Source organism: Physeter macrocephalus, chromosome 16 (assembly GCF_002837175.3).
Source record: "Physeter macrocephalus isolate SW-GA chromosome 16, ASM283717v5, whole genome shotgun sequence".
NCBI classification, from domain to species: domain Eukaryota; kingdom Metazoa; phylum Chordata; class Mammalia; order Artiodactyla; family Physeteridae; genus Physeter; species Physeter macrocephalus.
Window position 1 is genome coordinate 11327281 of NC_041229.1, and position 22143 is coordinate 11349423.

Here is a 22143-nt window from a genome sequence, read left to right on the forward strand (position 1 = left end):
AAAGGGCCTCTCCAACCCCCAGAAGCACTCTGCTAAAACAAAGTGCATGGAAAAGAGTGGGGGCAAAAATGAGGCCAGAGGACTGGGCCAAGGCACATCAGGGCGCTTACACCTGGACAGTAAGGGCACCATCAGGGGGGTCCAGGCTGGGAGAGGATATAATTACGTATTAGTATGTAATAGGCTTCTTGGAAGATAAATCGCAAAGGGGGAGACATGAGGCAGAGAACCCAGTTCCGAGACTTACCCAGCGAAGAAATAAGATCTGAGAGCTAGATGCCAATTTAACTTTACATGGGCAACATACATAAAAAAGAATTCAACAAAGCTGAATGCAGCATCTAAACAGGAATCTGCTCATTGAATTAGTCTGAATTTGCTAGAGTTGGTTAACGTCCTGCTCAGTTTCAGTAACCAACAGGCAATTTTGAGAGCGGGACAATCAAGTTACTACATAGAGAGATGGGTGTTGGGGGAAAAGGGCAGCGATAGAAGGGTTTTTTTTTCATTTGTTTTAATCTGAGAAGCATTTATGGGGCACTGGCTATCTGCCTATTATTGTAGGCAAAGTGGGAGATTCAGACTAAAACACGAGGTCCGGCACAATCTCTATGGAAAGGAAAGATTTATACACATGCAATGCCCGAGGAGCAACATGTGGCTGTTCATAGTTAAGCGCCAAAGGGACAACAGGGTAAAGTTCAATGACACTGGAAAAGGGGTGGACATCAGCTAAAGAACTCAATGAAAGCGCTGTGGGGGTGGGTCTTGAGAGGGGGAATAAAACCCTACCTCAATCTTTAGTCAACCTACCATTCACACGGGGAGCTCCCGGGCTCCAGGCAGAAATTCTGATTCTATAATTTTATAAACACCCCAAGAGATTCCATTACAGGTGGGCTTCATGCTGTACTTTGAGAAATACTGACTGACAACATATTGAGGTCTCCTTTAACTACGAAACCTGTGTTTCTGTCTGCCCTGACCGACAGTGGGTTTCACAGAGAGGGAAAGTAGGGGGACGAGGTCGGGTCTGATAAGGGCAAAAACCCTACTGGAGGAATCTAGGCAGAGAAGAAGCAGGTGTGTCCAGGGTGGGTGAGGAGCGCAGCTTGCAGAAGTGAAAAGTAATGGCAAGCAAGGAAAGGTCAGCTCAGACAGGGCTTTGAAAATAGGACTCAGGGGTTAGGGTCTATCTTCTGGACAAAAGGACAAGTGGAAACCAGTGTCAGCTCAGACAGGGCCTTGAAAATAGGACTCAGGGGTTAGGGTCTATCTTCTGGACAAAAGGAAAAGTGAAAACTAGTGTCAGCTCAAACAGGGCCTTGAAAATAGGACTCAGGGGTTAGGGTCTATCTTCTGGACAAAAGGACAAGTGGAAACCAGTGTCAGCTCAAACAGGGCCTTGAAAATAGGACTCAGGGGTTAGGGTCTATCTTCTGGACAAAAGGACAAGTGGAAACCAGTGATGATTTTAAACAGGGAAGAGATGGGATGAAAACAAGTCTTAAAGGAGGAAAATCAGACTATTGACCTATAAGTTTGCTGAAAAGAATTATGTAAACCATGGCAAGCAATGACCTATTATTTTATTATAACTGAGTTTGAAATGGAAACCCGTTTAGGAAAGGATACAATTCTGCCTGCAGTTAAGTGTGTGCCCTAGGCGGCGGTCTCACGGTTCACCAAGACCTCCAGCAATACGGTCACTCACAGACCTCCAGAGCCTCTCTGTATTCAGCCACTAGATGGTAGTGCTTGCCCTTCTTTTAATAGGATGGCCGCCAACTAGCAAGCCAGACTCTCGGGTTCCGTACCCCGCCCCCGCCCTGCCCCGAGAGTTTCATACACACAGACACTTCCCCTATAATTCCCATGGTAACCTCCTGTGGAGAGGAAGCAAAGGAGAGCCAACAACAGCCAAGGAGGAAAGCTGGGCGGCTGGCCTTTCCCTTCAGGAAGATCAGAGGGCAGTGATAGAAGATGACTTCTGAGTTCCCTGGGGTCTCCCTGCTCTGGAGGTGAGAAGGGGCCTGGCCACAGAGCAGAGTCCCAGAGGGAAGGATACTGCCCTCAGCCAGGCTGTGCCCAGGGTGTAGCCCCAGAGGTCCTCTCCTTAAAGCAGGTGCCACGGGCCAGGGCTGGGTCTAGCACTCACCAGGCGAGGGGCAGCCTTCCTCATCCGAGCCGTCTGCACAATCTCGGTACCCGTCACACACCCAGCTGTCCATCACGCAGGCCCCACTGCTGCAGCGGTAGTAATTGGGCAGACACGTAGAGGGCCCGGGAGTAGGGGAGGGAAGAATATGTGAATCTGAGGAAAACACCAAGCAAGGAAACCCAAAATGTTACAGGAAGCTTGATCTCAGACCCAAATGTGTCCCAAACCTAGTATGGATGTCCCAGATTTAGCTGCACCAGCCCAGGGAGGCCGATGTCAGGCACAGTTCTGAACAGCGAAAAATCATTTATGATGGGGCGTCAGAACAGACTGTATTCTCTTCCCTTCTTTGGAGCGGGTTCACCTTACCTATTTGATTTGATTTGGGCTAACATTCGGATGAGTTAGTTTTCGCAGGGGCTCACGCAGGCTGGTGGAAGGACTCGGAATGCACAGGGTGGGTGGGAGAATTAATTCCTATGGAGGATAAACCCTGTTCTGCTTAACTGAACGCCAACCTTCCCGAGACCAGCTCCGGGACAAGAACACCAAGAAGGAAAGGGACGGGCACGCCGCCCACACCAGTGGTCCCCTGGCATGTATCACGTACACAGAAATGTGTCACGGCCCACGCATCACGCAGAGCGCTCGTTACAACGCAAACGCTGAGTCAGGAGGGAGGCCTCGGGTGGGGTCAGAGGCTGCCATTCTAACAAGGAGCTGTGGGTCTGCAGGCCACGCTCGGGGTAGCCAGGCTCTAAAGGCCTCACTGTGCCCTGGAAAGCATAACCCTCGCAACAGGAGAAATCAAGCGGGCTGCTTTCACGGTGGGGGGTGGGGAGAGAAAAGAACTCAGAGAGTTACCCCCCAACCCCCCAAAAAATCACTGCCTAAGCCAGGCACCAAAGAGACAGAGCTGGCTTCTGTGTGAACAGGTGGGAGGACGCTGGCATGTCTCAGGGGTGGGGCTGCCCCGGACCCTCACCTGCACAGTCCTTCTCATCAGACCAGTCCCCGCAATCGTTCTCCCTGTCGCATTTCCACCTGTTGGGGATGCAGTGCCCGTTCTCGCACTGGAACTGGAAGTAGCGGGAGCAGTTGGGGGCCTCCGTGGGGTTTTCTGGGGGGTGAACCGCATGGTCAGTCGTCTGCCCTGCACGCTGTGAACACAGAGCTCCAAGGACACACAGGCTCCTCACCCAAGCCCCAAGGCAGCCCACACGGCCCTCCCGGAAAAGGACAAGGCAGCTTCCTGGACCCATCGGGAGACAAGAGCATATCCACAACCAAAAGCCCACCTTCCTGGATTCCACCTCACATTCTCTGACCTATGCCTCTACGTCTTGCTAATGATACCCGAGTTTTAATTTTGACGCTTCACCAAAGGAATGACCTAACTACTGATGATAACGTAATGGTGACAGTGATTTCTATTACATTGTGGCATCTGTAACCTTTACAGGGGAGGGGGAAGCACCTTCCAAAATATTTATCATAACTCGTCCATCATATTCCTTATATATAACGTGAACTTTCTAACTGGGGAAAGAAAAGAAAACGGAGTAAATACTCCCTCACCCCTGCTAGGGGGTAGGTTCTCACTTTAAGACTCAAGTCCTTACACGCAGATTCAAGAACTGGCAGGAACTGTGGCTGAGGAAGGAGATGGCAAAGCCGGTGCCGGAGTGGGCCGAGCGCCCCCTCCTTAACTTCAGGCGCCTTTAGCCCGGAGATGAGGAAGTGAGGAGGCAGATCCCGGGTCTCCTTACCACAGCTGGCTTCATCAGACTCATCGCCGCAGTCATCCATCCCGTCGCATTTCCAGATCAAACTGATGCACACTCCGTTCTGACACTGGAAACTGAACTCATCACACACCTTGTGGAACTCGGGGCCTGGGGCTAGGAACAAACACCCGAAAAACCCACATTGCTTCTACGCCGAAGAGCTCAATATAACACTGCTGTTTGGAAACAAGAGGAAAGAGCAAATGTCCTCCACCAAGAGACTGCACGGCTGAAGGATCCCTCGAAAGTGAGCCAGTTGAAGGCCTGGCCCCAGCAACTCAGAATGCAACTGTATGTGGAGATCAGGTCTTAAAAGGGGTAATTAAGTGAAAGTGAGGTCACGAGGCTGAAGCCCTAATCTAACAGGACTGGTGTCCTTATAAGAAGAGTAAATGAGGACACAGACAGGCACAGCAGGAAGACCATGTGCAGACACAGGGAGAGGACGGCCATCCACAAGCCAAGGAGAGGGGGGCCTCAGAGGAAGCCGACCCTGCCGCCATCTTAACCCTGGATGTACGGCCTCCAGAACTGTGAGAGATTACCTTTCTGTTGTTGAAGGCCCCCAGTCTGGGGTCCTCTGTTTTGGCATCCCAAGCAGACTGACGCCAAGTACCCACTATTGAGTTGGCCAAAAAGTTCGTTCGGGTTTGTCCGTGACATTACAGAAAACCCCGAACGAACTTTTTGGCCAACCCAATGTAATACGCGCGGGGCAGCGTTGGGGACAGGGCTGCAGCAGTGAACGAGACAAAGACCTGCTCTCATGCACACACGTTCCAGCTGGGGGAGGCAGTCCACAGAATAAGTGTACAGCGTGCGAAGTGGAGGTGAGTGCGGTGAAGACACTGCAGCAAGGCAAGGGGGCCACTCAGCGATGGGGGCGCAAGAAAGCCTGTGGGTGAAGTTGACGTGTGGGCCAAGGTCTCGGTCATCCTCTGTCCTCCCGTTTATCTGTACAACTAAGAAGCAAGTTTCCGAAGCAACAAAGGTGAGCTTTCTCAGAAAAGGTAAGACTGGACCCTCAATCGAGACCTTGTAAACTAGATGGAGGCACATCCCCAGGCAGCCCACCACCCTTTAGTCTCTCCAGTGCCCGTGAGTGACCCCCCCTCCACCCGCCCCACTCACAGCATCCCGCAAACACCGCATCCTCGTCCGAGCCATCGCGACACTGGATGATGCCGTCACACACCATGGACTGGAACAGGCACTGCTGGCGGTTCTTACACACGAAGTCCATGAAGCGAGTACAGAGGGGCTCTGGAAGGGTCCAGCAAGGGAAAGAGGCCGTGAGCCCCCGGGGCTGGAGGCCTTGTGGGCCCTGGGAGGACGCACCCTGGCCAGACATGCATTCGGGAGACGGGAGAAACAGGCACAGTCACCGAGCGCTTGCTCTGAGCAAACCCTGAGCTTTAGTACATTGTTAAACTCCCAGGACAATATGATGAGAGGTTTTACTCTCCTGTTTTCCAAATGAAGCACAGGGGATGGCAGTGTTAAGTATTTTGCCAAGAGCACACAGTGGATGAGGGTGGAGCCAAACCTGAATCCCAGAGCTGCCTGACATCAAAGCCCATGATCTTAACCACTATCAATAAAATACTGACTCTCCAATATGGAGCTTGGCAAACTGTTGCTATGAAAGCACGGAGTCCTAACCACTGGACCGCAAGGGAATTGCCCCGCCCCCAACTTATATTATGTTGAAGCCCTAATCGCCAGTGTGACTGTATTTGGAGACAGGACTTTACAGAAGTAATCCAGGTTAAGGGAGATAAATCAATTGATAAATTGATCAAAAGGATCAATAGGAGCGGTGTCCATATAAGAGGCAACAGAGATGCAGGCACAGAGGAGGCCACGTGAAGACACGGCGAGAAGGCGGCCTTCAGACCCGGACTGCCAACACTGGCTCATCCCTGGGTCTCCAGCCTGCTCTTCCCCAGGATGGGCACCACTGACTCCAGACAACCTTCCCGGGTCCAAAAAAACTGGGCCTAGAAAGGGTCACTGGGCCTAAAACTGTTACCCGAGTGATAGTCAGCAACGAGGAAAACCAATGAAGTAGGAGAAATAAGTGTCCAATTCCAAACCATTGGTCCATTCACAGGATGTACTGCAGTTGAACAGAGATGATCATGGACCATGACCTAATTCCACAGTCACCCACCACGGCTCCCTCCCCTGCTCTCCTTCCCCCAAACCGCGCCTCCCCAACTCCATCCCTCTCAGAGTCCTGGTCGAGAACTTGGGGTCACCGCATTTACAAGCTAACTGCGGCAGGTACTGAGGAAATGAAAGCATTTAGTCCAATGTGTGCCCTTCACTCACAGCCACAAGGCGTCCCCCAGGCAGGGTGAGGACTCACCACAGTGCTGTTCGTCTGAGCCATCCGAGCAGTCGTGCAGACCATCGCAGTGCTTGCTGGACGGGATGCAGGTGCCATTCGGGCAGCGGAATCCGTTGCACTTCTTCTCTGGAATGTGATTCAAGAAGAAGCAGAATAAGGAAACAGGCGGCACTCACGTCATTGTTTGGTCGGGGGGTTGGGGAGGTGACGGGTATAAATGTGTGCCACCCTACGGAGAGCTATCACTATTACAGACGTATACATACGGTAACCCAGCAATGGCACTTAAGAAAAGTAATCTACCTACACGAGTGAAAAATAACGGAGGCACAAGGTTATTCATTGCAGCACTGTTTGTAATAGATTGAAAACCACCTACGTATACGTCAATAGGGGACTGTGTAATTACTGTACACAGGAACACTAGCCTGTTACAGAGAGACTGAAGAAGCACTGCGTAAAAACAAGTCCTAGATATAGTTATGTGGAAAACCAAGGTACGTGGCATACTACATGTGTAAAACAGGACAAGAACACGTAGTATATTTAAATTTGCATATATGCACAAAAATATTCTGAAAGGATACACAACCAAGGGAGGGAACTGAGCAGATTTTTCTTACCTACTCAAAAAAAATTTTCTTTTTTTATGAAAAGTAAAAGAAAAGCTTCAAGTGGATGGAAAAAAGTAGGACACTCTTAAATCACTCACTGTCTTAATTCTTCGGGAATTGTAAACCAAAGCCCTTTTGGAGAAAATCTGTCCCAGAAATGTTAAGAACCTTAGGTTTCGCTCTTAGCACTAGGTCACCCCTTCTCCTGAACAGAGAGCTACCGCCAGACATGTGGCTTAAAAATCACTTCCAGCAGGCCAGTTGCAAACCCAGCTCTTGGTGGAATGGTCCCAGGAGGATCGGGATAAGGCAAGAAAATGTGTTTTAATCCTGTAAAAAGTCATCATTCTTAGGAGACTGTTCAAAGGACATCAAACAGAAACAGTAAAGGAGTACCATGAGTTGGGGAAGTAGTTAATGTCACTCAGCATAAAAAGGTTTTTCAAAAGTATAAATTTTAAATTGTACAAGACAAATGCCCACTCACTAAATTAGTGAAAACAACTCAAAAGATTAAATCAAGGGAGGCCTGGGGAAACATACAATATATTACTGATGGAGAGCCTTTCAGTATAATCACTTGGAAATAAAATCTGGAAACGCTTAATGAGAACCATGGAAATCGATCAGAACCTTTGACCCAGCACTTCCATATTGAGGGGCATACCCCAGGAAGTACCTCAAAGGAAAACGAAGCCTTCATTTCCAAGGACACAAACAGTTTTACTACGCATGACAGTATGAAACTGAAATTACTCAACCAGGGAGGGACTAAGTAAAACTACGTTATAGCAATACAAAGAGAAAAGGCATCTGCCATGAAAACGCTAACCACAGAAAAATACAGACGTATGGGAACATCTTTGTTTAATATTGTGCCATGAAAGGAGCAGAATATAGAAGAGCATGCAGACGACGACTACAACCCCATGAAAATTAGGGATGTACGGTATGAAATAACAGAAAAGGTGCATATTGGTCTCTGCTCCCTGGTTACTGGCATCAAGCTCCTAAAACCCTTATAATTTCCTGAGTGACGGGAATGTCTTTTGTTCTAATGAGGTGACTGGGGGGACTGGTGATCAGAAAAGCCATGCGACGATTAGAGGCTTGGAGCTTTCCAGCCCATCCCCACTCCAGGAAGAGGAGAGATCTGGAGACTGAGTTCATGATGGATCATGCCTAAGTGATGAAGCCCCACCCCCAAATCCCAAAAGCAGGCGGTTCAGACCGCTTCCAGGCTGTTGAACACATGGAGGTGCCTGGAGGGTGGTAGGGCTTGGAGAGGGTGTAGAAGGCCCATGGCCTTCCCCATACCTTGCCCTGGGCTCTGGGCTCTCTTCCATCTGGCTGTTCACCTCTCTCCTTTATCATAACCTTTTATAATAAACTGAAAAATGTTGTTTCGCTGAGTGCTCTGAGCCATTCTAGCAAATTATCAAACCCAAAGAAGAGGTTGAAGGAACCCAGATTTATAGCTGGTTGATCAGAAGAACATGTGACAACATAGGACTTGTGACTGGCATCTGAAGTGGGGGCTGTGGGATGTGACACTGTCTTGAGGAAGACAGTGTCAGGATTGAGTTAAATTGTAGGACACGCAGGTGTCGGGGAATTGCTTGATATGGAAAACACACATGTGGTGGCCAAGAAGTGTCAGAAGTATTGTGTGAGCAGAGTATTGAGACTATAAGGACAAAACAGGGAGTCTTTCCCACAGACACACGGCAAGAGGATAAGGAGAGAGAGCTTTAAAACTATTTGGTGTGAAAGGGGAAAGGTTGGGGGCAGGGATAAATTAGGAGGTTGGGATTAACATGTACACATTACTATATATAAAATAGATAATCAACAAGGATGTACTGTACAGCACAGGGAACTCTATTCAATACACTGTAATAATCTATATGGGAAAGGAATCTGAAAAAGAATAGATACAGGTGTATGCGTAACTGAATCACTTTGCTGTACACCTGAAACTAACACAACATTGTAAATCAGCTATACTCCATTATAAAACAAATTTTTTAAAAAATTTGGTGTGAAAAAGCATTTTATGTATTGTGTTTGTATGGCAGCTATTTTGTGGTTAATTTCGAATGATTATCTCAGAATCCTTTTTTAAATAGATCATATCGAAAAAGTTCTGCCTTAACAAGTGGTAAGCCATTTTCCCAAGAGGCCATAACAGAGACCTCTTAGCCATAAAATATGACATTTATATAGTAACTGTTGGCTAATTTCTGGCAGAACACTGGTAATGTGACTGCATTTAGTGCCCCGGGTGGGTTAGTGGGCTTCTATTCCTTTTCTTCAAAGTTGTTATGGACAAGCAGTGAGGCAACCTGCTTGCCCAAGAATTAAGACTACATAACTCAGGCCTACACATTGCACGGCAGTGCCACACAGAAATTGCGGGCTCACTAGTGGTCAGAGTGGGCACCCGGGCACAGCAGGACACTATTCCATTTCCTGGCCTGTCTGTTGTCTATTTTCCTGAACAGCTGACATGGGAAATGCTCTGGGTGGGGGCCAAAGCATTTGCATTTACCACAGTTGACTGGATCTTCATCAGAACCGTCTTGGCAATCCATGTCACCGTCACACGCCCACCGCTGGGGGATGCAGTGCCCATTGTGACACTGGAAGTTGGAGGCCTCACAGGTGTGATAGATGGCTGCCAGCGAAAGAGAAGAGAGAAATGGTCAACACGTCCCTCACCTCCGTGCTCCCATCACCATCAGGGGCCAAGTGGAGAGAAGGCTTGTACTAGAGCACAGGTATGACCTGGGGCTGCCCTTAAGGTGGAATGCAGCCTCCTGAATGGGCAACAGCTTGAGGCTCTGAGTTTATCAGTGTTACAAGCACAGATATACATGTTAAAAAAATCAGTCACTTTCACAACAACTTATGAGGTAAGAAGTATTCCCCCTTTTACAGATGAGAAACAGGCTTAGGACACTAAGAAGCTTGCCCACATTCACAAAGATAATGAAGTAATAGCACCAGGGCTGTCCAAATCCAAAGCCTGTGCTTTCTCCACTCTACCTGGCTACTTTATCTTCTCACTCATCCAGATTCTGCAGGATAAGGACAGGCAGTGTGTGCTCAGGGGACTGGGTTCTAAAGCTGGTCCCCACTGTGTGGAGGCCTCAATTTCATCATCTATATTCATATCTAAGGACCCCTGTAAGTTCTGAAGTCCACGATTTTATCATTCTAAATAAACCACCCAATTTCAAATGTGGAAAACCTCAGGTCTGAAGAGAATAAAAGATGTATCCAAAATCTAACTTTCTGGACAGTTGAGAGAGACATCTACCAGCCAATAATACATGGCGTTCTCTACAGTCATTAAAAGAAAAAAAAAAAAAAAAAAAAGGCAAGTGAAACAGAGCCACTCAGACCGCTTCCAGGCTGTTGAACACATGGAGGTGCCTGGAGGGTGGTAGGGCTTGGAGAGGGTGTAGAAGGCCCATGGCCTTCCCCATACCTTGCCCTGGGCTCTGGGCTCTCTTCCATCTGGCTGTTCACCTCTCTCCTTTATCATAACCTTTTATAATAAACTGAAAAATGTTGTTTCGCTGAGTGCTCTGAGCCATTCTAGCAAATTATCAAACCCAAAGAAGAGGTTGAAGGAACCCAGATTTATAGCTGGTTGATCAGAAGAACATGTGACAACATAGGACTTGTGACTGGCATCTGAAGTGGGGGCTGTGGGATGTGACACTGTCTTGAGGAAGACAGTGTCAGGATTGAGTTAAATTGTAGGACACGCAGGTGTCGGGGAATTGCTTGATATGGAAAACACACATGTGGTGGCCAAGAAGTGTCAGAAGTATTGTGTGAGCAGAGTATTGAGACTATAAGGACAAAACAGGGAGTCTTTCCCACAGACACACGGCAAGAGGATAAGGAGAGAGAGCTTTAAAACTATTTGGTGTGAAAGGGGAAAGGTTGGGGGCAGGGATAAATTAGGAGGTTGGGATTAACATGTACACATTACTATATATAAAATAGATAATCAACAAGGATGTACTGTACAGCACAGGGAACTCTATTCAATACACTGTAATAATCTATATGGGAAAGGAATCTGAAAAAGAATAGATACAGGTGTATGCGTAACTGAATCACTTTGCTGTACACCTGAAACTAACACAACATTGTAAATCAGCTATACTCCATTATAAAACAAATTTTTTAAAAAATTTGGTGTGAAAAAGCATTTTATGTATTGTGTTTGTATGGCAGCTATTTTGTGGTTAATTTCGAATGATTATCTCAGAATCCTTTTTTAAATAGATCATATCGAAAAAGTTCTGCCTTAACAAGTGGTAAGCCATTTTCCCAAGAGGCCATAACAGAGACCTCTTAGCCATAAAATATGCCATTTATATAGTAACTGTTGGCTAATTTCTGGCAGAACACTGGTAATGTGACTGCATTTAGTGCCCCGGGTGGGTTAGTGGGCTTCTATTCCTTTTCTTCAAAGTTGTTATGGACAAGCAGTGAGGCAACCTGCTTGCCCAAGAATTAAGACTACATAACTCAGGCCTACACATTGCACGGCAGTGCCACACAGAAATTGCGGGCTCACTAGTGGTCAGAGTGGGCACCCGGGCACAGCAGGACACTATTCCATTTCCTGGCCTGTCTGTTGTCTATTTTCCTGAACAGCTGACATGGGAAATGCTCTGGGTGGGGGCCAAAGCATTTGCATTTACCACAGTTGACTGGATCTTCATCAGAACCGTCTTGGCAATCCATGTCACCGTCACACGCCCACCGCTGGGGGATGCAGTGCCCATTGTGACACTGGAAGTTGGAGGCCTCACAGGTGTGATAGATGGCTGCCAGCGAAAGAGAAGAGAGAAATGGTCAACACGTCCCTCACCTCCGTGCTCCCATCACCATCAGGGGCCAAGTGGAGAGAAGGCTTGTACTAGAGCACAGGTATGACCTGGGGCTGCCCTTAAGGTGGAATGCAGCCTCCTGAATGGGCAACAGCTTGAGGCTCTGAGTTTATCAGTGTTACAAGCACAGATATACATGTTAAAAAAATCAGTCACTTTCACAACAACTTATGAGGTAAGAAGTATTCCCCCTTTTACAGATGAGAAACAGGCTTAGGACACTAAGAAGCTTGCCCACATTCACAAAGATAATGAAGTAATAGCACCAGGGCTGTCCAAATGCAAAGCCTGTGCTTTCTCCACTCTACCTGGCTACTTTATCTTCTCACTCATCCAGATTCTGCAGGATAAGGACAGGCAGTGTGTGCTCAGGGGACTGGGTTCTAAAGCTGGTCCCCACTGTGTGGAGGCCTCAATTTCATCATCTATATTCATATCTAAGGACCCCTGTAAGTTCTGAAGTCCACGATTTTATCATTCTAAATAAACCACCCAATTTCAAATGTGGAAAACCTCAGGTCTGAAGAGAATAAAAGATGTATCCAAAATCTAACTTTCTGGACAGTTGAGAGAGACATCTACCAGCCAATAATACATGGCGTTCTCTACAGTCATTAAAAGAAAAAAAAAAAAAAAAAAAAAAGGCAAGTGAAACAGAGCCACTGTTATAAATTAACAGGTTCATCTGCATACATGGGCTGAGGCCACCTGGAAGTCATTTAGAAAATGTCCCAAAACCTCGGTCAAAGACTATTTAAAATGCATAGTATCTGCCTCAACCCCAACCAACACTACTAAGTGCCTTCTCCATCAGATTTCCCTTTCCTCCTCTGACACAGAGAGCAGTTTGTGTCTGTTTGTTGCTGAAAGCCAGGGCTGGCCTTGTTTACAACTGGCATAAAATAATATAACCAAGACAGACGGGCTCTCTTGATTTAACTGTGTGGACAGGACGTTCTAGCAACAGAAGGAGGCAAAACAAACAAAAGTGGGTTGTTGAGTGCACACCATAGTTATTTATTCAATAGAGGTGGTTGGTAATAGTGACTCAAGGGTTGGGAAAATGGGCTTCCAATGCCCTCTAGAATTTCTACTGCCTTTGAGGCTATTTTTTTTTTTGCAATAGTCTGAAATACAAAGCACCTGATTTTTCAAACCACTTTACAAAAAACAGTTGTCCATCATCTGTTGTCTTATCTCCTCAAAGACCAAGGCTATATCCGGTAGCATGCAAATAAGTCTACAGGAAGTTTCAATATTTTACAGCCTTTGGCAATCAGAATCCATTAAACATCTTTTTAAAATATACTTATCTCGTGAAGTAAGTCAGAAGGAGAAAAACAAATACCGTATGCTAACACATATATATGGAATCTAAGAAAAAAAATGTCATGAAGAGACTAGGGGTAGGACGGGAATAAAACACAGACCTATTAGAGCATACTCCAAAAAAGATGTTAAAAATATATATATATATATATACTTATCTCTGATAAGAGGAATAAGTGTATCATGTATGTTACATGAGCTTTGCCCCAGTAACAGCCATTGCCTGGAATACTTCTGATTTATTGGTTTTACAATTCTGACAGCCCTTTAAAGCCTTGCTCGCTTTCATAAAAGATACTGTCACCTAAACTCATTGCCATACTGATGTACTTGTTATTATTCAGCCTATGCATTTCAATTCCAGTTGAAAACAATTTCAGAGCGTTAATGAAGTTTCCAAATGACAATTCTGGGAGGCATGTTTGAGATCTCCAGATTCCATCACAGATGCTGAGCCAAGAAAGACTAATTAATTTGCACCATTTCATTCAAGTGGCCAGGTAGGGCTGGAATGCTTAACATACTCTGTTTTTCTGAATTCTTCTGTCTTCTGAGTAACTTACTAGCTCTCTGACATTGAGTGTCTGATGAATGATACATGCTCAATCGATAATATTTTTTAATTACAAGGATGAAAGAGATGGACTTTAATACAGACTAAAGAATTTGGGGAAGATGAAGAATCCTTTGCATAGCAGGATTCATTGTGACTCTAAGAATAGAAAGGCTAATGGGGCAAATGATCATGAAATTAGAATACCAGGATTTCTAATAGAGGCCATTATCCTCCTACCTATTCTCTGACTTGGGCAGATCTCTCCTGACTCAGCAAGACCCGTTGTGACACCTGATCAAAAGCATTAGCCAAATAAAAGTGGGGCAGAAGAGATGAATTAATTACTGTGACAACAAAAGCACTGCCTTATTATAAAGCACTGGACTATTAGGAAATGAATGAGGAAAAAGAAATGCTAATATCAACACAACTTGAATGATTAATAATGTAAAAAAATAACATAAAGCATAAAGAAAAGCGCACTGAAAAATAAAAGGCAGAGTTTGAAAAAGAATCAAATAGAGGGACTTCCCTGGTGGCACAGTGGTAAAGAATCCACCTGCCAATGCAGGGGACATGGGTTCGATCCCTGGTCCGGGAATATCCCACATGCCGCGGAGCAACTAAGCCCGTATGCCACAACTACTGAGCCTGCGCTCTAGAATCCGCAAGCCACAACTACTGAGCCTGTGTGCCATAACTACTGAAGCCCACATGCCTAGAGCCCATGCTCCACAACAGAGAGAAGCCACCGCAATGAGAAGCCTGCACACCATAACAAAGAGTAGCCCCCACTCGCCGCAACTAGAGAAAGCCTTGTGCAGCAAAGACCCAATGCAGCCCAAAATAAATAAATAAATAAATAAATTTAAAGCACACATATAGTACACCAAAAATTATATACATAAAAAAGAACCAAATTGAAATTCTAGATATAAAAAAACATAGCCATGGAAATAAAAACAGCTCAGTGGGTGTGTGAAACAGTAGATTAGATCCAGCTGAAAAGAGAATTGTTGAACTGGAAGAGAAATCTGAGGAAGTAACTCAGAGCCTAGCACAGAGTCATAAGGAGACAGCAAATATGAAAACCAGAGGCATGAACACCAGAATGAGACAGTCCAGCAAATGGCTGATAGTTGCTGCTGAAGACAAGAGTAGACAAAGTAGCAAACAGATACAGCTGAAAAGATAGTGGCTGTGATTTCCCAGAATTGATGAAAAACGTAAATCCTCAGACTTTAGAAGGAAAACAAATAGGATAAATAAAAATACTCCCACATCTAGGTAGGTGAAACTGAATAACAAACAAACAAAATGCAAAAAACCTAGAGACAACTGGAGAGAAAAGAATGTCAGACTGTCGTCTGAACAGATAATCTGAGAGGAGAATTTAAATCAATACAAAACAGGCCAGAAAGAAAGGGACTAATTCCATCAAAATATTTAGGGAAAATTACTACAAATCTAGAAACCCAGATCCATCTGAATTCAGTTTTGAGATCAAAATAAAGACATGTTTCTATAAACAAAAACTTGAAGTTTACTACTCACAGACTCCTGCTACAAGAAACACTGAAGGATGTGCACAGAAAGGAAGCATTAGGTACAAGAAGCAGAAGTGGTAGACAGGTAGGTACCTATAAATAAGTTTGGTTACTAAAAAATAATAATGATGACTAATTTTAGAATTTTTAAAGCGTAAAACTAAAATACGAAGGATTTTGTGTTTTAAAATACTAAATATATACTAAGTATGTCGGTATTGAAACTGTGGTCAGAGACTGGAATCAAAGCAGGTCTAGGGGAGGGGAAAGATATTAGGAATACGCATAAGATGTCTAGGGCAACAGCTAAAAGAACAGAAATGAAACGTTTACGTTCAAAATCAATGCGGGGGGTGGGGGTGGGGGAGGGATAAAGGGAACTCAATTCCATGGAAAACAAAACAGCGGGAGGGGAAGAGCCAAGAAAATGCCCGGCACAGACCATGCATGAGAGCTGAGGACCACAGGAAGTCAGTCGACCCATTTTCTTTGGCTCTGCAGGTGACTTAGTTTACTAGGCCAGGAAATGAAGTAACCCACCACACATCAAAATGAGCTCACATCTGACCCCCAGCTACTGTGAGATGACAGACAAGGAGAATCATCTTTAAAAGGTTTGGAAGCACAGCCATTGGAACAAGGCTGCAGTTGTGGTGCAAGCACTCTACACTTCCCCAGGTAGCCCTGCCAGAGAAAACCAGAGATAAAACGAGGAGTCTGCGACAAGCCCACCCACAGAAATGAAGTTGTTCATTCTTTGTGGAGGATCGACACATGCACCTAAAACACAAGTTTCACTAACATGCTTGTGCTAACAAGATGGTCAGTCTCCTTCAATACCTCAATTTACAAACGGAAATGCCCAGGTGCACCCCTCTAATTTATTAACCAACTATTTGCCCAACTCAAAGCTTCCGAACAGCACTCATGCTTCCTGGGCTGATGGCAGTTCCTTTGCGGACCTTGGTTATTCCTCCTTCTGCAGGCCAGGCTTGTACACGGAGAGAAGCAATCGCCTGCAGTCCTTCCAGAAGCAGAGGCGCAGACACCGAGGCTGTGCCAGAAAAGATACGGGGGGGGGGGGGGGGGCAGTTTACGAGGGGGTGGAATTTGGTAACATCACAGATCAGCCTGTGTGATGTACCTGGCCTTTGCGGAGCTCCGTTTACTCCTTAAAGCCACGTAAGGTCACCTCTAAAGTAAAAAAAAATGAATGGAGAGTTACAGCTGTGTACAATTACCCAATCAACAGAGGTTCTCTGAACTGGGCACTGGGAGAATATAAAGGAGTAAAAGATCATTTCTGCCCTTCACAAACCAAATCTAAAGCAAAGCATAACACACTGATATGTAAATGTGGGATATGATAACAGATCTACTTTTTATTTGCTTTTACAAATTAGGAGGCATGCTTTGAGCCCCCGGATGCTGGGCGGTGTGTAAGAACTGCTGGGGTACTGTGGGGGAAAGAGAGATTCAGACACGGGACTTAAGGGATTTAATTCGCAAGAGTGAAGATCCATTAACAGCGGATGGCAAAATGAAGCCTGAATGACCAGATCTCCCCTCGCCACAAAAGGGTTAAAGGAAACATCTTTACCTCCATCACTGGAGGGATTTAGGGTAGAACTGAATGACAATTTCTAGAGGAGGTTGCAGAGAAAATTTACTCATCCGAAGTGGGCTTTGTTTTCCTGCCTCCAACTTCCCCAACTCCTTGCTGTCCCCGAGTCCACCATGATGTATACGGCCTTTGTTCATTCATTCATTCACAAAAAACAGTGGAGTGAACATGAGTGAACTTAACACCCAACAGAAGAATTACAACATTACTTCTACCTTACACCACCCAGCCTTCCTCTCATATTCTAATGTTGTTCCCAAATTTATTTTCAATAAAATCTTACCCAAAACAGGTACAAGCACAATTTAAGCTTTCACTGTTTAGGGAACCCCTTGATGCTGCATTCCAAAGCATGAGCTAGTTCAATGTTACTCAATGTATGGTCCCCAGACCAGGGATCAGTCTGTAAACTCTATTACTGGTACTAAGGAAATAAGCTTGAGCCAAAATGTAAATCAACTCTATCACTCAGGAGACTGTTCAGTTGAACATTTTTTCATGGCAAGAACTTCTCAATGAAGGAAGCAGAGAGTTGGCTAAATTTTCGGCACAAGCTTATCAAAGACCAGCTCTCTGAGAAGCACTGATCTCGTTGGTTTCTAAGGTCCATTTCTCAGAGCCTAGATTCTGCGATCACGAAGGGCTGCAATGCTACCCCACACATGAGCAGGTAAGTGCTGCTCAGGGAGTCCAGGGAATACTGACCAGTACAGTTGGCTTCGTCAGACCAGTCCCTGCAGTCGTTGTCCCCGTCACACACCCAGGAGGAGCGGATGCACATGCCTGAGCTGCAGCTGTATTCGTCAATCCGGCACTGGTGCATTTCTGCAGGTGAGACCACAGACAACGATCTGAGCACCAAAGCTTGCATGGAATTCTGTCTCTGAGGTCAAAGCTCCTAAGGGTTAGAGATGCACCCAATATCCCTGTTATTGCTGATGATCCAGAATGCACGCATGAAGACTTTAACCAGGGATGGAAAGCCCTCGAGGATGGTGCCCAAGTACAGTTGGCCCTCTGGATATTCAGGTTTTGCATCCACAGATTTAGCCAACTGTGCAATATGTACTATGTTTACGATCCATGGTTGGTTGAATCCGTGGATGCGGAATTCGTGGATATGGGGGGCCGCCTATGGGACTTGAGCATCTGCGGATTCTGGAACCCATGGTGGGTCCTGGAACTGATACCCTGTGGATACCCAGGGATGACTGTAGTGCGCTGCAAATGGGGCACAGGTGTGCTGAGATCCTGACACCTCACACGCTGGCCACCAGTTGCCTCTAGGCAACAGCGGCCTTGGCCATTTATCTTGGCGCACTTTACAAATATCATTTTCTATGCTTCCTATGTTGGGAAGAAGGTTGGGAAGCAATGCTCTGGCTGCCCAGAAAGCCAAATTTTCAAGAAACAGACTTCCAGAGACAGAGCCTGTGGTTTCAGAACAGGAGTAATGAGAATGCTGAGTGTGCTGATCAATGTGAGATGCTCAGCTCAGGGAAAGAGAGATCAGTGCTGAGCTCCCAAAACAGAAAAGCTGGTGACTTCCTGTGGGCAGAGCTCCTGGGATGCTGGCCGGTGGGGCTGGTCTCAAGAAGGGTGGGGGCCGGAGACAAATGAACCAGGGCAGTCTGACCAGGACAGGAGGGGCAACTACACTGACAGCATCTTTTGTAGGCCCTGGGGATACTAACAAAACAGAATTTTCACAGGGAATTGTAAAGATTCTAGGAAAACAGGAGTAGCCAAGCCCAGGGGCCCGGGGTGGCTGCCTCAGTGAGAGAGGTTGATGGTGAACTGGGAAGCAGACAGTCATGAGGGAACAGTCTGGAGACTCATGAAGAGGACCTGGATCTGAGGTAGGGACCACCTGAGGCCTTGAGGTGGACTCAGGTGCACCAGCGTGAATGGACCATGAACAGAGAATCTGAGGGACGGACACCGTTTAATGGTCCAACATGTGTCCAGTGAGTGGGTGAGAGGACACATTAGAAACAGATAACCACGTGGCGATTCCTCCTGACGAGAGCAAAACTGGCTGCACACGTTAACCCTCTGAGTGCAGGGGGGGACGTGGGAGGAATGAAGGGAAAACAGTGCAAACCCCAAGGACTGTTTCCTGGAACTTCGTATTTTTACAAAGATGAAGGAAAATTATGTAACCACTCCCCGCCCCCCAGAGAAGTGCTCTGAGATCCAGGCTAGGAGCATTTCCCCCGCTCTCCTTATTTGAGTCCCAGTGAGTCAAACCCCCCATTCGTGATGATGCAGGCCCCGTCCAGAAGCACACGCGCAGCTGGACTGGACCTGCCCCCGTGTACAGGCAGGGAGCCCACGGGGCCTCACCAAACCCTCGCAGTGGCGGGGTCGGCATCCGGCCCCCACATGCACTCCCCTCCAGGCTGGGGCACCCTGTGTATTGTTCCCTCCCGTGACAGTCGGCAGCTATGGGTTTGGTACCCAGAGCCCATCAACTAAGACAGGGCTCGTGAAACTGATAGGGGAGGATTATGCGAGAAGAAGGGCGAGGGAAACACAGTCCCAGTTCCCTTTTCTGACACCAACTAACTGTGCCACCTTGAAAAAGCCCCCTGACCTCTATGGACCTCAGGTGTTTCATCTGGAAATCAAAAGGACTGAACTAGAGAATTCCCACCACTGCTTCAATTCCAACACACTATTTTCCTAAATAAAAATTTCCATTCAGAAAACAGATGCTCAAACAACGTTTGTACCATCCACTGACTTCTAACAGGGTTTACTGAATTCGATCAGTTAAAAAAAAAAAAACACAAAAATAAACCACAGTTCACAAAGGTATAGCTCTGAGTCTTCAGGAGGCTAACGTTCATAGCTGCCCAGAGGCGTGTGTGGGCTAAGGCTGTATAGCTGTTAATAACTGCCTGAATTCATTTAGAAATCTTCCTAATACTCACAATCACGCGTACGGCATCTCTGCAAGGAAGCAGGGTCCATCACTTTATGAATGAATCGGTCCTACCATGTGAATGGAGGTGGCCATGCAGCTGATGTCATAAATCCCACAATGGCTTTCGGAAATCCTCCATTTCCAACCCGTCCCATGAGCCAGGGTGCTGCCCCCTCTGGAAGAGGATTCCTGGACATCATGTCCCCTTACCACAGTGACTTTCATCGCTATTGTCGCCACAGTCATCCTCAAGGTCACATTTGTAGGAGAGTGGGATACAGGTCCCAGACTCCTGGCAGCGGAACTGGGTGTCGAGATCACAGATGGTAGTAGCTAGGATGGGAAAGAGAGACAACATGTTCATTTAGGTCCAGTCAACTCCCCCCAAATACAAACATCCCACTGGAAAGCCAACTGAAAAAGAGAAGGAAGCAGATTTTAATTGTAATATGAATTTCCACAACAGAATTGAAACCTAGACTTACAGAAAAAATAAACTGCGTGAGAACCTGAAATTTACAACCAAGGGAGATAAGGGCCTATCTTTCCATGGACGGCTTCCAGATCCGAACAGGGCTGGGAAGAGTGAGAGACCGTCATTGAGCTAGGAGACAGCATGATGCGTTACATCAGGGGTCCCTGGTACCGGTCCGTGGCCTGTTAGGAACCGGGCCGCACAGCAGTGGGTGAGCAGCGGGTGAGCAAGTGAAGCTTCATCTGTATTTACAGCCGCTCCCCATCGCTCGCATTACCGCCCGATCTCCGCCTCCTGTCAGATCAGCGGTGGCATTAGATTCTCATAGGAGCCTGAACCCTACTCTGAACTAGGCATGAGAGGGATCCAGGCTGCACGTTCCTTATGAGAATCCAATGCCTGATGAGCTGAGGTGGAGCTGAGACGGTGAGGCTAGCGCTGGGGAGCGGCTGCAAATACAGATTACCGTGAGCAGAGGGGTCTGACTGCACAGAGACCGTAGTCAGTCAACGCGCTTGAATCACCCCGAAACCAGCCCCCTGCCCCCCTCCATCGAAAAACTGTCTTCCACGAAACCGGTCCCTGGTGCAAAACGGTTGGGGACCGCTCCACTAGATAACCTCCTAAGATCCCCTCAGAAGTGACGGTGTCTTCCTAAATAAACGGCAGAAATACCTCCATCTGGAAAACTACCATTAGGAGGCCCAATTTTACACACGAAGCTGGCTCCTCACCATACAGATGACAGAGGGAGGGTGAGGTAAAATTCTGCAGCAGGAACAGGGGCCCTGCAGTCAGGCGAGACAGGGTTTCAAAACCTGGCTCTGCCTCTTCCTCTAGCAATTAATTTTAACCTTCCTGAGCCTCAGTTTTCTCCACAGCAAAAGGAAGATAAGGTAACGTGGGCAAGCGCCTGTGATGACAGACACAAAGACCTGACAGTGGTCTTAATTCCACCAGCCACAGCTTACTTCACCCAACCCCCCTGGGCTTCCGTTCCCACTACTGGAAAGTGGAGATAATACCTACCCTCCTGGCATTATTATGAAGGTCAATAAGAAAACAAGTTTGGGACCAGCACCCATCCTTAGGATGTGAATATAATGGGCTCTAAACAAACGTCACTTCTCCTCCCATCCTTCTTCTCGCCCTTCTGCCTCAGAATGTGAACATAATTCGATTTTTCTCCCCCTTCTAAACAGAAATTATCTGGGTTTAAGCATAAGCCCTAGAACCTTCCAGAAAAGGCTCTGGGAAAGAAGGCTGCTCCTAGAGCAGCCAATCCACAAGGAATGACGTGACAGAACAGAATCCTGGGATGAGGGGGTGGAGTATCAGGAAGTGAGAGGCGGGCGGCAACCCTGCAGTCAGACGTGCCTGGCCGCTCTTATTTGCGGCTCCGTTTCTTCTCCGTAATTGAGTTCAAGGTGGGAGGCAGGGGATGAATGCAGAAATGACAAGACTGCAGGGGATTCACGTCAAAAACCCCAGCAGCTGACAGCCACTCAGGGCAGGAGCCTGCTGAAGAGGAAGGGGGATCTGCCGACAGCATCCCTCCCACGTCTGCCTTTATTGCCACGCCTCTCCTCTTCCCTGGATGCCTCGTTTAACTTCCAGACAGCACTGCCCAGCCACGGCCTGTCCCCTCCTGCAGCCCTGCCCAGGAACAGGGTGCCTGCCCCCTCCTCCTTGATAAGGGAGAACCTCAGGAAGGCTCAGATAAGCACCACCCTCCTGGCTCCCAGGCTCCACGTTTTATACCCTGCACCCCTCACCTCCTCACCTCTGCCACATCTGACTAGTCCAGGACCCGAGCCACGGGGAATTGCAAGAAAGCAGAGCAGAAAGCAAG

At 47.0% G+C, this 22143-nt stretch overlaps 1 protein-coding gene across 1 annotated transcript in view; it reads right to left on the minus strand.

Annotated features, from left to right (window-relative positions):
• Positions 1-22143, minus strand: part of SORL1 (sortilin related receptor 1) — a 158375-nt gene that overhangs the window by 33342 nt on the left and 102890 nt on the right. The window contains exons 24-31 of the mRNA XM_007115340.4: positions 20027-20149; positions 17593-17712; positions 11643-11768; positions 6320-6427; positions 5080-5211; positions 3931-4062; positions 3147-3281; positions 2159-2314 (exon numbers count right to left, since the gene is read on the minus strand). Of these exons, the coding sequence (XP_007115402.1) occupies positions 2159-2314; positions 3147-3281; positions 3931-4062; positions 5080-5211; positions 6320-6427; positions 11643-11768; positions 17593-17712; positions 20027-20149 (1032 nt within the window). The remainder of the gene's footprint in view (positions 1-2158; positions 2315-3146; positions 3282-3930; positions 4063-5079; positions 5212-6319; positions 6428-11642; positions 11769-17592; positions 17713-20026; positions 20150-22143) is intronic.